This window comes from Anomaloglossus baeobatrachus, chromosome 3 (genome assembly GCF_048569485.1).
Source record: "Anomaloglossus baeobatrachus isolate aAnoBae1 chromosome 3, aAnoBae1.hap1, whole genome shotgun sequence".
NCBI lineage: Eukaryota > Metazoa > Chordata > Amphibia > Anura > Aromobatidae > Anomaloglossus > Anomaloglossus baeobatrachus.
In genome coordinates this window covers 332,899,016-332,916,931 of record NC_134355.1, presented here as the reverse complement: position 1 = coordinate 332,916,931, position 17,916 = coordinate 332,899,016, and the positions used below count along the sequence as shown (strand labels likewise).

The 17,916-nt window shown below is 45.4% G+C and overlaps 1 protein-coding gene across 2 annotated transcripts in view; it reads right to left on the bottom strand.

The window, feature by feature from the left end:
- The window catches only part of ATG5 (autophagy related 5), a 256,782-nt gene that overhangs the window by 223,730 nt on the left and 15,136 nt on the right, over positions 1–17,916 (bottom strand). For both annotated transcript variants that reach the window (XM_075340076.1, XM_075340077.1), the window contains exon 3: positions 15,601–15,728. In XM_075340076.1, the coding sequence (XP_075196191.1) occupies positions 15,601–15,728 (128 nt within the window). The remainder of the gene's footprint in view (positions 1–15,600; positions 15,729–17,916) is intronic.

Sequence of the window (17,916 nt, the reverse complement as noted above, 5' to 3'; positions counted from 1 at the left end):
GTTTTTATGTGCGTTTGTCTAAAAAAAACGCACCCGCGGCTAAAAAACGCGGCAAAAACGCATGCGTTTTTGCCGCGATTTGGTGCATTTTTTGCTGCGTTTTTGCTCACTGCGTTTTTAAAGGGAACCTGTCAGCAGAAATTTCCCCTAAAACCTAACAGATTCCCCCTCTGCAGCTCCTGGGCTGCATTCTAGAAAGGTCCCTGTTATTATTGTGCCCCCTTTCTGACCAAAAAAAAGAGTTTATAAAGTGGTACCTTTTTGGCTTCGGATTCTATAAATGTGACACGGGGGCGGGCAGCCTGATGGCCGTTATTCTGCCCCCTGGTCCTGTATGCCGCCCCCATCGCTGATTTCCATACTTTTGGACGCCGCCCACTGCTCCAGCCATCCCCGCGCATGCCCAGTGCCAGTCTCACGGGACTGAGCACTGTGACTGCTGGTGACGTGTGCGCAGGCAAGTGATTATGGGCGGGACTGTGACTGTTATCAGCAAGTACCCGCCCATAATCTCGTGAGCGCGCAAACCTCTCCAGCGGTCACACTGTGCTCAGTGTAGATACTAGACTGTATGGGCTGCTTCCAGGGATGACGTCCCTTTTGTCACGTGATAGTATTTTGAACACGCCCCTATCACGTGACAAAGGGACGTCATCCCTGGAAGCAGCCCATACAGTCTAGCATCTACACTGAGCACAGTGTGACCGCTGGTGAGGTTTGCGCGCTCACGAGATTATGGGCGGGTACTTGCTGATAACAGTCACAGTCCCGCCCATAATCACTTGCCTGCGCACACGTCACCAGCAGTCACAGTGCTCAGTCCCGTGAGACTGGCACTGGGCATGCGCGGGGATGGCTGGAGCAGTGGGCGGCGTCCAAAAGTATGGAAATCAGCGATGGGGGCGGCATACAGGACCAGGGGGCAGAATAACGGCAATCAGGCTGCCCGCCCCCGTGTCACATTTATAGAATCCGAAGCCAAAAAGGTACCACTTTATAAACTCTTTTTTTTGGTCAGAAAGGGGGCACAATAATAACAGGGACCTTTCTAGAATGCAGCCCAGGAGCTGCAGAGGGGGAATCTGTTAGGTTTTAGGGGAAATTTCTGCTGACAGGTTCCCTTTAATCAGTGCACAATGCCATTATTGTTGATGAAAAAGAAAAAAAAAAAAAGGTCTGATGTCATTTCCTTCTTCAAAATGTTCATTGTATGCAGGAGAGCAGACAGCTGCAGAACTAGTGTATGCAGGAGAGCAGACAGCAGCTGCAGAACTACAAGTCTCAGCATCCTCCATTCACTAGTGTATGCAGGAGAGCAGACAGCAGCTGCAGAACTACAAGTCTCAGCATCCTCCATTCACTAGTGTATGCAGGAGAGCAGACAGCATCTGCAGAACTACAAGGCTCAGCATCCTCCATCCAGGACTGTATGCAGTTTTTTGCCCAAAAAGAAAAAAAAAATGACATGGGCTTCGCCATATTTTTGTATGCTAGCCGGGTACAGCAGGCAGGTACGGGCTGCCCCCAACCCCCAGCTGCCTATTTGTACCCGGCTGGGAACCAAAAATATAGAGAAGCCCTTTTTTTTAATTATTTCATGAAATAATTAAAAAAAAAAAAATGACGTGGGCTTCGCCTAATTTTTGAGTCCAGTCGGGTACAACTAGGTAGCTGGGGATTGGAATCCACAGTGCAGGGTGCCCATGCTTTCTGGGCACCCCCACTGCGAATTGCAGTCCGCAGCCACCCCAGAAAATGGCACTTTCATAGAAGCGCCATCTTCTGGCGCTGTATCCAACTCTTCCAGCTGCCCTGAAGCCGGGTAGCTAGCCGGGTAATAATGGAGTTAGGGCTAGCTGTATATTATCAGCTGGCCCTAAGCCCGAAATTCATGGTGTCACGCCAATATTAGACATGGCCACCATGAATTTCTAGTAATGATAAAAAAAAAACCACAACACACAGAAAAATATTTTTATTAGAAATAAAACACAACACAATTAGTGACTCCATCTTTATTGAAATAAACCCCCCTCCGCAGTAATCCTGGGTCAGGGTCCCGCGCCGTCCAATCAGGATCCAATATCATCTGATCGGTTTGCTGGAAGGCAAAGCGATCAGATGATGTGTCAGGTTAAACTACGTGAATCACATCACACATCAGCTGATTGTATAAAAGCCGATTATACAATCAGCTGATGCATCAGTAGAAAAAAAAAAAAAAATAATACTCACTTATGTGCTGTGCTGATTACCGGCAGCTCCTGGAGCGATCGATTGGACAGGAGTCTGATCCCGTCCGATCGCAGCAGGAGCTGCCGGTAATCAGCTGATGAAGTCCCCTGACGGCAGGATCAGCTGATAGCCGGCCGGGCGCGAAAAAGCCGGCGAGACTACGATCAGCTGATGCGTCAGGTGACTGCATCAGGTGATCCACTGCCAGGTCCTGCAAGCAAGGTCCTGCCCCGGGGAGACTGCACACAGCCAGAGCGGCGGTACCGGGAGGAGCTGGGAGCGGGCATGGCACCGGGACCCTGCAGACAGGTGAGTATATATGACATTTTTTTTTTCTACTGTTCACTTTGGTTTTCGCCGCTGCCTCCACCTCCCGCCCAGACATGGCGCCGCACGGAGCTGACATGCACAGGACGGGAGGTGGAGGCAGCGGTGACGGTACCGGGAGGATTCATGCTTCTGTGTTTACCAACAGAAGGAATCCTCTTCCTGTACACGTCACTGTAGTACCCACCCCTTGCGTTTATAGCTGCGTTTTTAGTCATAGAAACGCGGCTATATGCGTTTTTCATTGCGTTTTTAACATCTCATTGAATTCAATGGGTGAAAAACGCAGAAATAATTGACATGCTGCGTTTTTGTGGTCACCACAAAAACGCAGCTAAAAAAAAACGCTGTGTGCGGACAGCACTTATGAAAACCCATTGACATTGCTGGGGAAGCAATGTCACTGCGTTTTCAGCACAAAAACGCGGTAAAAAACGCCGCTAAAAACGCGGCAAAAACGCCTAGTGCGCACAAGGCCTAAGACATGCGTTTGCATGCGTTTTTTGCTGTAAAAGCAGGATCCGCTTTTGCAGCAAAAAAACGTTATGGACGGATGTTAAATAAACGTAGTGTGAAACCAGCCTTACTGCAGCCATCACCACCACTCGAATAAAATTATAAAGCAGGAGGAAAAGAGCCGAGTTTTAAAGGTGCAAAAAATTCATTTATTATAGCATAAAAGTGACACACAAAGATAGAAACAGACAAGAGGGAAACAGATGATCATGCATCAGGGAATGAAGCTCTGCTGTGGCTTGGGCCACACACTGCGAAACGTACGTAGGTAGGATGATGGGGGGATTCCTTGAAGGTTAACCCTTGATTGTGCACTTGTCACTTTGCATTTAGTCTGCACATGGCACTTTAATTGGGCTTATACTGCCCCTTCTTTTGTGAGATGTTGGTGGGAGTTTTTCCTCTATAATAAACATAACTTGGTAAGTTTTCTACCTATATTGGAGGTTGTTTTATATACCCCTCTCCCACATTCACTGTCATTTATACCATCGTGCCATTGTGCATATGCTTATATGTTCATCCATTCCCTTATGCATGATCATCTGTTTCCCTCTTGTCTGTTTTTATCTTTGTGTGTCACTTTTATGCTATAATAAATTAATTTTTTGCACCTTTAAAACTTGGCTCTTTTCCTCCTGCTTTATAATTCCCCAAACATTGTGTGACTGGATTGTAATAATAATGTTTATACAAGCAGATTAAGAAAAGTAATGTAAAACATTTTGTTTATGTTGTGTGTTTCACATGATTGGAAAACAATGCATTACAGTCATTTCATCAAAACACATAGGACACAGTGCTGTAAATCCGACACGATCATGCAAACCTCACCAAAATCAAAAAGCAAATGCGCCATCTTGTGGAGATTAACATCAGCACTGTAAATTGAGAGCACGCATACTTGTTAAGACTTCTACACTTAAGGTGATGGTCCAGTAAAAATGCGTCATCATCTCCCTGAATTGCGCACACGCGACCTGCACTCTATTCATGCACTATAGGGCAGCCAAGCACTGCACTTGGCACACCAAAGAATAACTGCAGTGGTGGTTGGGTGTCGAACAAACGTTACGCAGACTGTGCAAAAAACAAAAAGGGCATGGAAGCGAGCCTGTCCTATAGTTACATCATCAATCTGCCCACATAAAACCGCCTTTACTTTTCCTTGTCTTATTACTAGTAATATACACCCTTAGGTTCCTGCTAATGTAATGCCATATAATTGAGGCACATATTCCTTTTTGTTTCTTTTACAACATATACTTTTGTTAGAGCTTGTACTATTTGGTTCAGTTACGGTATCTCGGCACAAACTATACCTTTGACATTGGAATTCTAGTTTGTACCAACCAATTAAGATGTGGATGTCATAGTGAAGTGGTGCCCTGCACAGGAATCCCCCGTATAAATCAGAGAGGTAATAGATCACTCCACTCACTCGGACCATTCATTTGAATGGGCACCGAGTCATATCACATTTCTGCTGCGGGAAATCGGCAGCCTGATCTGCTGCAACCCTTTATTACATTATGTAGCTTCACATTGTTGATTTCATTTCCCTTTGATTCCCACGTTGAGGTATTGCAGAGTTTTCTCGTATTTTGGCTGTCAACAATGCAGTGTCTTACAGTTCCAGCAAAGTGGATGGGTTTATAGAAATCTCATGCCCACTGTGCTTATTTGTTAGGCTATGTGCGCACGTTGCGTAATTACATGCAGTTACGCTGCGCTTTGTAGTGCAGCATAACTGCGTGCGTCCTGCGTCCCCTGCACAGTCTATGGAGATTGTGCAGGGGCCGTGCGCACGTGGCATCTTAGAGCGCAGCGCTATGGCTGCTGCCCGAAGCGCTGCGTTCTAAGAAGTGACATGTCACGTCTTTCCTGCGCTCTGCCTGCAGCTCCTGCTCTGTCTATGGCAGGAGCTGCAGGCAGAGCGCATGGAATCGGCTTTTTTTTTTTTTTACTACGGACATTTTCGGCAGCGATTTGAAGCGCACGTGTGCTCTTCAGATCGCTGCAGAAATGTCTGCAGTGAAGTACGCAACGTGCGCACATAGCCTTACTCAGTGTAAACTGTCTTGTGATATGTGTTTCAAATCTGCATTATGTCATTTCCTCTCATGGGTACGCTCAGTTTTCTGTGTAGATTTTCCCCATAGACTTGCATTACTTTTTAGTTCAGAAACGCATCAAAAACGCATTTGATCTGCATCTAAGAAAGTTCATGAAGTTTGCCAAAGCCAAATACCAGGAAGTTTCAAAAACAAAGCAGCCACATTTAAAGTATGACTCAAACAAAGCCAAAAAAATGCAGTGTCAAACACGCAATGAAAAAACACAAGTAACCTAGGTTAGCTAATAGGTGCAGAAATTCTGCAACATCAAAAACTCACCAATACTGATAGTAGGATAGTAGCCTTATAGAGACTTTCCCAATTAAAGGGAAACTGTCAGGCCTAATATGCACCCAGAGCCACGAGCAGTTCTGGGTGTATATTGCTAATTCCTGCCTAACCGTCCCTGTATACACTAGCATAGATAAAGAGATCTTTAGAAAAAGTATTTCTAAAGATCTTATATCGTATGCTAATGAGTGAGGGGACTAGTCCCCTGGGTGTTCGTTCCCCAGCCAATCACCCTCCATTAGCATGTTAGTACACCCCTGTGGGTGTACTAACATGCTAATGAATACGCAGCGTCACAGGATGATCTCACTCACCTCTCTGCTGCCATCGCTGAATTTCGGGTCAGTGCGCATGACCCCGGAGTTTGGGTCATGCGCACTATGAAGCCGGGTGTAAGCGTTCCAGCTTCAAACTGAAGTAGTGCGCATGACCGAACCTCCAGGGTCATGCGCACTGAGCCAAAATCCAGCGATGGCGGTGGAGAGGTGAGTGAGCTCATCTTGTGATGCTGCGTATTCTTTAGCATGATCCCACACCCACAGGAGGGTACTAACATGCTAATGAGGGACGACTAATGCCCAGGGAACTATTCCCCTCGCTCATTAGCATACGATAAAAGATCTTTAGGAATACTTTTTCTAAAGATCTTTTTATCTATGCTAGTGGACTATATACAGGCAGAGATTAGCAATATGTACCCAGAACTGCTCGTGGTTCTGTGTGCATATTGGACCTGACAGGCTCCCTTTAATATATTTATCACCTATACCCTTCCCCACATCGGAGGGGCACCCAGTGGTAGACTAACATACAGCAATACATATTACCTACCAAGTGTAGGTAATATGTGCAAAGGGTTGTCCACAATGACAAACCTGTGCACACCATATTTTTGCAACCAGCCTGTTAGATAGGACGTGGAAAATTATTGGGCTCTAGTCACATGGTATTTACATCCATGTTGCATCTGTGTGCTGTCTGTGTAAAAGAAAGAACTTGCGAATAAGGCCTTCATCTAAATTGCAACAGTTCACAAAGCTACAAGGAGTTTGTCATAGACACGTCACAGATGGCTGCTGTTCAGTTCGCATTAAGGCGACCCTTCATAACGGCATTGAAAAGTGGCTATATGTTTGTTGTGGGTAGCCTGCCTACCTAGTGCCCTCCATTTGCCTCCTGCAGCACCTAGACCTGGCCGCCACAGCTGAATAGGGAACCACATCTCCACAGGAAAAGCAGTGACAGCGTCGTTCTGGATCACCACTGTGTGAGCCATCATGGATGCAGGTAGACAGGAACATAAGTTTCATTGGAGGAAGCAGTGGGCACCAGGTAGGATAACTACACAGGGCCAAAGTATGGTGTCTGCTCAGTGCCAGGGTGGAGGCCTGATTTCAAGAAGCCATGGCTGTGGATATCCCTGATGCAATAGTGGAGAAAATTAGGACAAACAAATGAAAAACTTGAGCTAAGACATTGCTATATTTATCCCTGGAGACAACATATTTTGAGATCAAATCCCATCTTCATAGTATGAAACAATCAGCGATTATGTAAGGGTCTGACTTCTGAAGGATCACACTTCAACTCCATGATTTCTTTTTACAGCAAAAGTTCCTGGCAATTATTGTCACTAGAGGTTCTCGCTCTATGGTGGCAGCTTGAAGGAGATGCCCCCCCCCCACCCCCTTAAATAAATCAATGTAAGGCCCTGTGCGCACTGGAAAAAGGAATTTTCTTAAGAAAATTCCAAAGGCACTGAAAAATTACCGCACCCGTGGAAAAAAAGCGCAAAAAAAACACACTGAAATCCGCATGCGTTTTGGTGCCGTTTTCGTGCGTTTTTTCCACAGGTTGGTACATATGTTTTAATGCATTCAATGCAATAAAGCACATTGAAGAAGAAAAAAAAAAAAGGTCATTTCCTTCGGAGATAGATATAGAGATAGATAGATAATTGATAGATAGATAGATAGATAGAAATATAGATCGACAGATAGATAATGGATAGATAGATAGAGGACAGATTAATCAATAGATAGAGTTCCTGTGAGGACACGCTGCAGTTCTCACAAGCGGTAGTGTGTTGACATTACCGACCGTGAGAAATGACCTGTGGTTACCTCTGCAGGCTCGTTACGAGGCTGCATTCAGTACAGTGTGTCAGTCGCAGCTGCAGCAGTCTGCAAGCGTCGTGGGACCTCGGTGGATTACGCCGGAGCTGTGTGTTGGGAGGGGTTAATAAAGGGGTGAAAGAGAGGGCTTTTTTGCTTTTTTATTTAAAATAAAGGATTTTTCGGTGTGTGTGTGTGTGTGTTTATTCTTTTTACTTACGGGTTAATCATGAAAGCTGTCTCATAGACTTTGCCATGATTAAGCCTGGACTTAAATGGCAGCGATCCGCTGCCATTTAACTCCTTATTACATGGATTGCCACCGCATCACGGCAATCTGGAAGAGCCAGGGACACTCCGGGACTGTCGCATAATGATGCGACAGTCTCGGGGCAGCTGTGGGCTGATATTCTCGGCTGCAGGAGGGGGGAGCATTAACCCTGGCCCTCGCCCTCCCCAGCCTGAGAATACCGGGCCACCGCTGTGTGTTTACCTTGGCTGGATGTTAAAAATATGGTGGAGCCCGCGTTTTTATTTTTTTTTTATTCTTATATGTACATTTGATTTCTATGTGTATTATATGTGTCTGTGTGTGAGTGTGATGTGTGTGTGTTTACTCTCTGCTCAGCTTCCTCTTCCTGTCATAATGACATCACTTCCCTGCAAGACGCAGGGCAGTGATGAACATTACCGTATTTTTCGGACCATAAGACGCACTTTTTTTCCCACAAATGTTGGGGGAATGTGGGGGGTGCGTCTTATGGTCTGAATGTGGCTGCGGGGAATGAGGGTGCTGCAGTGGAGCGGGTCATCGGGGGCACAAGCAGGCTGCAGCAGCGCCTGCCGTGACCACGTGGGCCCACTCATTACATATGCACGCCCATCCTCCCGCCCATCTCTTAGCGGTGAAGCTGGCGCTGACAGGTGGGCGGGGTGATGGGCGGGGGTGCGCGCATAATTAACAGCCGGCCCGCATGATCCCCCCTGGCAACTTCAGCCTGGAGTGGTCATGTGCGGCTGTATTCACTGCCCCCGTGCATCATTATCAGCGCGGGGTGCAGTGAATCAGTGTACTCACCCGTCACCGTGTGTGGAGCCGCCCCCCTGCAGCATCGCGATGTCTTCCTGTCTGTGCCGGTCAGCTGATCTGTGTGGACACTAGCGGCGCGCACAGCGATGACGTCATCGCTGTGCGCACCGCTAGTGTCCACACAGATCAGCTGAGCGACATAGACTGGAAGACATCGCGATGCTGCAGACAACGGTGACGGCTCCACTCAGCGGCGCTGCAGCTGTGACAGAGGAAAATGATCGGTGCTACATGGAGTGAGGAAAGGTGAGTATAAACGTTTATTTTTTTTCTGTGCCATAGGATACAGGCCATATAACAGGATAGGGGTATTTTATGAGCAGGATGGGGGTATATGAGCAGGATGGATGGGGGTATATGAGCAGGATGGATGGGGGTATATGAGCAGGATGAATGGGGGTATATGAGCAGGATGAATGGGGGTATATGAGCAGGATGGATGGGAGTATATGAGCAGGATGGGTGGGAGTATATGAGCAGGATGGGGGTATATGAGCAGGATGGATGGGGGTATATGAGCAGGATGGATGGGGGTATATGAGCAGGATGGATGGGGGTATATGAGCAGGATGGATGGGGGTATATGAGCAGGATGGATGGGGGTATATGAGCAGTATGGGGGTATATGAGCAAGATGGGGGTATATGAGCAGGATGGGGGTATATGAGCAGGATGGATGGGGGTATACGAGCAGGATGGATGGGGGTATATGAGCAGGATGGATGAGGGTATATGAGCAGGATGGATGAGGGTATATGAGCAGGATGGATGAGGGTATATGAGCAGGATGGATGAGGGTATATGAGCAGGATGGATGGGGGTATATGAGCAGGATGGATGGGGGTATATGAGCAGGATGGAAGGGGGTATATGAGCAGGATGGATGGGGGTATATGAGCAGGATGGATGGGGGTATATGAGCAGGATGGATGGGGGTATATGAGCAGGATGGATGGGGGTATATGAGCAGGATGGATGGGGGTATATGAGCAGGATGGGGGCATATGAGCAGGATGGGGGTATATGAGCAGGATCATATACAAGGCAGGAGGATCGTTACCAGCATGGGGTACCTTAGTAGAGAATTTGGGGACATTACCCCCATAATTGTGTCAGCAGCAGATCCTCGCCCCATAACAGTGTGTCATGACCACATTTTTTAGTTAAAATTTTATTTTCCTATTTTCCTCCTCTAAAACCAGGGTGCGTCTTATGGTCAGGTGCGTCTTATAGTCGGAAAAATACGTTATGTCCCGAAAACGCGAAATACCGCAGGGAATAACGCAGGAAAACGCAATGAATTGCACAGAATTTGCTGCCTGCGTTATTCCCTGAGAGATTTCACGATTACATTACAGTCAATGGAGTGAAATGCCTCAGCTACCTGCGGAAAAGAAGTGACAAGCAATTGTTTTTGCTGCGGGAATCCCGCAGCTAAACATGCAGATGTCAAAATCCGCATAGTGTGCACAGCATTTTTTTTCCCATAGGATTTGCTGCTGAATCACTGCAGAGATGTTATGAACATTTTCTGCAGCTAAACATGCAGCAAATCCGCAGGAAATCCGCGGCAAAAACCGACAAGTGCGCACAGGGCCTAAATCAATGGTGCTACTGAACAATACAACATTTCGAGAGAAAAAAGAAAAAAAAAATAAACACCACAAGCTCTCAAAATGCTATATCGTTGGAATAAATAAAATGATGTAAATGAAACCCCACGAAGAAATGCTGGGCCATAACATTGAAGCTTCATTTTTTTTAGCCTAGCTAGCATGGATTTATCTGGGCTGCTTTTTGAAAGGGTAAAGATAAATCATCATCATGTTATTTGTTCTTCAAAATTAAATTTATTATATTTTTTTTTTGGAGAAAGAAACACAAGAAAGAAAGCCAACAAAGCCAAGAGAGAAGAGAGAGAAAGGAAAGAAAGAAAAAAGAAAGATAATATAAGAAAAAAAAGAAAATGAAAGAAAAATGAAAGAAAAAGGAAAGAAAAGAAAGAAAAAGGAAAGAAAAGAAAGAAAAAAGGTACTCCCACTCTTCCCCTTCATCAAAAGTTCAAAAACAGTCAAGGTGAACCCACAGAAGTGTGTTGATATTATGTTGGAAGAGTCTATGGATTTTGGGGTCTCCTCATCTTTTACCCCTTCAAGACATGCACTTTACATGTACGGCAGTTGTCAGATGCACGTCTATGATGAGGGTTCAAGCATTTTACAGCCAGCGCCTGCCGCTAACTGCAGAGACTGGAGCTTGTGCTGATCTCTGCTGTTTAACTACTTAAAACCAACTGTCAAGCTCTACTGGTGGCATGTATATGCTTCTGTCCTGGTGGGGGTGTCTGTTTTGGCACCCTTCACTCCCTGCGACATGATTGGCTTCCTTAATGTGCATCACTAGTACTGGGGTCTCTGAATACAGCCCTGGCTGTACAACGCCATTCACTTGGGAGGAAGTGTACGGACGTGTCTTTGACCCTCGTGGCTACGTGGTCTTAATGAGCCAGCAGAAATGCTGAAAGTACCATACTTCCTTTGTTCTCGAAATCAGCAGGGATCCTAGAGATCAGGCCACTGCCGATCATAATGGCATGGGGGATAATGCCATAAAATGACACTAAGTTCTTATCTTGCACAAATTAAATCAGGGTGTACAAATGACTGAACACGGGATAGTGAAAGCAGTAAAAATAAAGTCTGAAACTCCGGACCTGTCTTTCTGACTAAGCATGCTCTGGTAACACTGTGACAGTTAGACAATGTTCTAAAGTAAATGAACTTTCACAGTTTAATGCCAACATGAAAGTCATATTAGGAGTGAAAACACAGAATTACGGCAAGCTATCAATCACAGGGTATAAATAAAGACTAGGCCGACTTTTGGACAAGGTTTTGTAGCAGGTCCTTTTATGGCAGGCTTAATAATGGGAGCGGTAGATCATTAATAAGCTTACACCTGCACATAGTTCTTGTCACAAGGGGATCTCCCCACATTTCTCTTTATTATAGGCAATCTGTCAGCAGGTTTTTGCTACCTCATCTGAGAGCAGGATGATGTCGAAAAAGAGACTCCAATTCCAACAATGTATCACTTAGATTAGGTGTAATAGTTGTGATACAATCAGAGTTCTTAGATGTAACAGAGCTCAGAAAGCTAACCCCGCCGACATCACAGCTTTCTGTGTACATTGTATATGGACAGTGAGCTGCTTATCAGACAATCCTGCTGATAAAACATTCACTGTAACTAAAGAACACCACACAGCCTAATAAGTGAAATCTATGTTTCAGTCTTCATCTCCTGCTGTCTTCAGATTACATAACAAAAACCTGATGACACATTCCCTTTAAGACAGGGGTGGGGAACCTGCGGCCCATAATGACTTTTTCTGCGGCCCCCGGGCACATTCCCGGGGGCCACAGTGCTTGGACAGCAGCCGCGCTCTTGCCGGCTATTGGGCCTTTAAATCCCACTGTGTTATGAGAGTGCGCGCACACTCACACTGGCTTGTGCTAGGGCTTACCTTGTAGGCGGGATAAGAGCACAGGATGCACTCAGCACCGCACTCAAGTCACAGAAGAAGAGGAGCAGCAGTTTTACCTGCTGTATATGCCTCCCGGACCTGTGGTGTGTGACTCCGACTCCTCCCCCAGTACTGTGAGTCCACAGCCCAGTGCTGCCCCCCAGTGCTGTGTGTACCCCCTAGTACTGTGTGTGCCTCCAAGTGCTGTGTGAGCCGTCCCCAATGCTGCACCCTCTGGTGATGTCTGTGCTCCCCCAGTACTGTCCATGCCCATAGTGCTGCCACCTAGTGCTGTCCGTGCCGCAGTCAGTGCTGTCCGTGCCCCCCTTAAGATGTTCGGGCTCCCCGGTACTCTGTGCCCCCCAGTGTTGTGTGTCAGCTCCCAGTACTGTGTATCCCCCCCAGTGCTCCGTATTTGGCACTGTTGTCCATGCCCCCCACAGTGCTGTCCGTGCCCTCCTGGTGGTGTCTATGCTCCCCCAGTCCTGTATGTGCCCCCATAGTGCTGCCACATAGTGCTGTCCATGCGGCCACCTAGTGCTGTCCATGCGGCCACCTAGTGCTGTCCATGCGGCCACCTAGTGCTGTCCATGCGGCCACCTAGTGCTGTCTGTGCCCCAGCCCCTCCTGTGATGTTTACGCCCCAGCTGCTCCTGTGATGTGTATGCCCCCAGCCACTCCTGTGATGCGTATGCCCCACCTTCTCCAGACCAAGACAAATCTGGAAAAGCAGTTGTGAGAAGCAATATAATCAATATCACCTAACATCACAGCTGCACCAAATAGAAGCAGCTCCAGCCATCATAGTAATTAATTGTTTGACCAAATATAGCAGGGTAGTTTTTAGATTGATAATTTTGTGCAGCCCCTGAAGGTTGGTAGAAAATTACAAATGGCCCCCAGCTGTAAAGAGGTTCCCCACCCCTGCTTTAAGAGATTCCTAAACAGCTCAATGGAAAAAGAGATTCAACACTAAAATAACAACCACCACCATCCCCATTTGGAGCAAGAGGAATTCACAACAAATGCAGCAGCACTGGCAATATTGTTTTTTTTATCTTTATCTCTGATGTACCCTACTTTAAGAATGCTGATATAGATTGGAAAAAAGTTGGCCAAAATTAGGTGATTTTGACCATAATGAATGATACTTGGCCATATCCGTGAGTTGATCAATCATTTAGACCGAGGACAAGCTGACAAATATTTATTATCATTTAAAACACCAATTGGTCAGGAAGAATTTTTTCAGCTGATTAGCACTGGATGCGTTATCAGTTGAAAACACCCCAAAATAGGTTAATGCAGTCTGAGATGTACCGTATTTTTCGGACTATAAGACGCACCGGACCATAAGACGCACCCTGGTTTTAGAGGAGGAAAATAGGAAAATAAAATTTTAAGCAAAAAATGTTGTCATGACACACGGTTATGGGGCGAGGATCTGCTGCTGACACTGTTATGGGGGTAATGTCCCCAAATTCTCTACTAAGGTACCCCATCCTGGTAATGATCCTTCTGCCTTGTATATACAGTATATGTCTCATGTACAGCACCATGGAATCAATGGTGCTCTATAAATATTATTATTATTATTATTATTATTAATAATAATAAATAATAATGTCCCTCATCCTGGTGTAGCCCCCATCCTGCTATATACCGTCATTCTGACATATGGCCGCATCCTGCTATATACTGGCATATGGCCGCATCCTACTATATACCCCATCCTGGCATATGGCCCCATCCTGCTATATACCTCCATCCTGCTAATATCCCCCATCCTGCTATATACCCCCATCCTGCTCATAATATACCCTCATCCTGCTCATATACCACCATCCTGCTCATAATATGGCCCCATCCTGCTCCTATACCCCCATCCTGCTATATACCCACATCCTGCTCAAATACCCCAATCCTGGCATATGGCCCCATCCTGCTCATAATATACCCCCATCCTGCTCCTATACCCCCATTCTGATATATACCCCCATCCTGCTATATAGCCCCATCCTGCTCATATACCCCCATCCGGCTCATATACCCCCATCCTGGCATATAGCCCCATCCTGCTCATAATATACCCCCATCCTTCTCATATACCCCATCCTGCTATATACCCCCATCCTGCTCATATACCCCCATCCTGCTCATAATATACCCCCATCCTGCTATATATCCCCATCCTGCTCATAATATACTCCCATCCTGCTATATGCCCTCATCCTTCTATATGCCCTCATCCTGCTATACACCACCATCCTGCTATATGCCCTCATCCTGCTATATACCCCCATCCTAGTATACTGCCCGCATCCTGTGGCACATAAAAAAAAAATAAACGTTCATACTCACCATACCTCACTCCCTGCAGCATCGCTCCTCCTCCGTCTGTGTCAGCAGCGCTGCTAATCTGCGTGGAGCCGTCACCATTCTCCTGCAGCATCGCGATGTCCTCTCCTGTCTGTGCCAGCGAACGGCAGGGATCGTGGCCGGTGAGTTATACTGATTCACTGCACCCCGCGTTGATGATGATGCGCGGGGAGGCAATGAATACAGCCGCACATGATCACTCCAGGCTGTAGTTGCCAGGGGTGATCATGCGGGCAGGCTGTTTAATATGTACGCATTCCCCGCACATCACCCTGCCCACCTGTCAGCGTCGGCTTCAGTGCTGAGAGATGATGGGCGGGGTGATGGGTGTGCATATTAAATGAGCGAGTGCATGCGGTCATGGCAGGCTGCAACAGCCTGCTCGTGCCGCCGATGACCCGCTCCACCGCAGCACCCTCATTCACCGCAGCCCTACATTCAGACTATATGACGCACCCCCCACTTTCCCCCAACATTTGAGGGAAAAAAGTGTGTCTTATAGTCCGAAATCATGGGCCGTATAAAAATGAATGTCCGACCCACAAATAAGCGAATGTGTATGGGGGCCTTAAAGCTGTTAATAGAGATGAGATAACTGTCAAAATATTCATTCAGCAGACAGCAATATCTCCTTATGCTGCGACCTCATACAAAGGAACATAAAACTGATCATACATGGGTTCTCAATAGGCAGAGGAGAAAGTCACTGCTAGACGCCAGTAGCAGCGGCTTATCTACCCTGAACATAAAAGGATCCATTGTTGAAATCTCGACAGACCGATCGTTCTCTCCCCCAATAGATGACAAGTTGAGAAGCTTTACATGCAATGAGAAATAAACACTGAAGAATAGGCAACACGACTGCTGAAGAAGAACCTTGAGGACCTGCCATTATTATACACATGGGTCAGGAGACCAAGTCCTCCTTTTTAATTTGAAGCAGCAAGCATGTTAAAGGATCTCCTGTTCAATCACCCAAATGAACTATGCCTTCACGAAACTCACCATTTTAGAGGAATGCCTTCAAATTCAAACCAAATCTCGCCTATGTCTTCAGTCCTTAGAACCTTCTGAAAGTGTTTCTTCACTTTATCAGTTACCAGGGTCACGTAGCTCACACGTGGTAGAAGCAGCTGGAAAGAAAAGATTTCTAATTAAACTGTATAATATTCACCAGTTTTAAAAATAAAATAACACTAAACGTGAGGACTCAGCTCACAACTGCACACATACAAGGATTATCCGTATAAATGTCCGGGGGTAAACCAGACAAGAAATGCAAAGTCTCCAGGAGGAAAACCCAAAGCCTACAAAACAACAGAACTCAAAAATAGATAGTAACATTTTCATTCAAAACTATATTAACATATTCACAATTATTTAAAAAACAAACAAAAACAGAGGATACATATAAAACACCATGGAAAATATACACAGCAGCAAAGGATAGTACAATATAAAATGTACATAACCTGTTGTGCCCGTTAGATTCTAGGTATAAAAAGCCTATGCATTTAACAGGAAAAAAAGATCGCAGCAAGAAGGTGCCTATATGTATAGCAGAAAATGAGATTGCAGCAAGAAGGTGCCTATATGTATAGCAGAAAATGAGATTGCAGCAAGAAGGTGCCTATATGTATAGCAGAAAATGAGATTGCAGCAAGAAGGTGCCTATATGTATAGCAGAAAATGAGATTGCAGCAAGAAGGTGCCTATATGTATAGCAGAAAATGAGATTGCAGCAAGAAGGTGTCTATATGTATAGCAGAAAATGAGATAGCAGCAAGAAGGTGCCTATATGTATAGCAGAAAATGAGATTGCAGCAAGAAGGTGTCTATATGTATAGCAGAAAATGAGATTGCAGCAAGAAGGTGCCTATATGTATAGCAGAAAATGAGATTGCAGCAAGAAGGTGCCTATATGTATAGCAGAAAATGAGATTGCAGCAAGAAGGTGTCTATATGTATAGCAGAAAATGAGATAGCAGCAAGAAGGTGCCTATATGTATAGCAGAAAATGAGATTGCAGCAAGAAGGTGTCTATATGTATAGCAGAAAATGAGATAGCAGCAAGAAGGTGCCTATATGTATAGCAGAAAATGAGATTGCAGCAAGAAGGTGCCTATATGTATAGCAGAAAATGAGATTGCAGCAAGAAGGTGCCTATATGTATAGCAGAAAATGAGATTGCAGCAAGAAGGTGCCTATATGTATAGCAGAAAATGAGATTGCAGCAAGAAGGTGCCTATATGTATAGCAGAAAATGAGATTGCAGCAAGAAGGTGCCTATATGTATAGCAGAAAATGAGATTGCAGCAAGAAGGTGCCTATATGTATAGCAGAAAATGAGATAGCAGCAAGAAGGTGCCTATATGTATAGCAGAAAATGAGATTGCAGCAAGAAGGTGCCTATATGTATAGCAGAAAATGAGATTGCAGCAAGAAGGTGCCTATATGTATAGCAGAAAATGAGATCGCAGCAAGAAGGTGCCTATATGTATAGCAGAAAATGAGATTGCAGCAAGAAGGTGCCTATATGTATAGCAGAAAATGAGATTGCAGCAAGAAGGTGCCTATATGTATAGCAGAAAATGAGATCGCAGCAAGAAGGTGCCTATATGTATAGCAGAAAAGAAAATGAGATTGCAGGATTGCAGCAAGAAGGTGCCTATATGTATAGCAGAAAATGAGATAGCAGCAAGAAGGTGCCTATATGTATAGCAGAAAATGAGATCGCAGCAAGAAAGTGCCTATATGTATAGCAGAAAATGAGATTGCAGCAAGAAGGTGTCTATATGTATAGCAGCAAATGAGATAGCAGCAAGAGGGTGCCTATATGTATAGCAGAAAATGAGATTGCAGCAAGAAGGTGCCTATATGTATAGCAGAAAATGAGATTGCAGCAAGAAGGTGCCTATATGTATAGCAGAAAATGAGATCGCAGCAAGAAGGTGCCTATATGTATAGCAGAAAATGAGATAGCAGCAAGAAGGTGCCTATATGTATAGCAGAAAATGAGATCGCAGCAAGAAGGTGCCTATATATATAGCAGAAAATGAGATTGCAGGATTGCAGCAAGAAGGTGCCTATATGTATAGCAGAAAATGAGATCGCAGCAAGAAGGTGCCTATATGTATAGCAGAAAATGAGATCGCAGCAAGAAGGTGCCTATATGTATAGCAGAAAATGAGATTGCAGCAAGAAGGTGCCTATATGTATAGCAGAAAATGAGATTGCAGCAAGAAGGTGCCTATATGTATAGCAGAAAATAAGATGACAGCAAGAAGGTGCCTATATGTATAGCAGAAAATGAGATAGCAG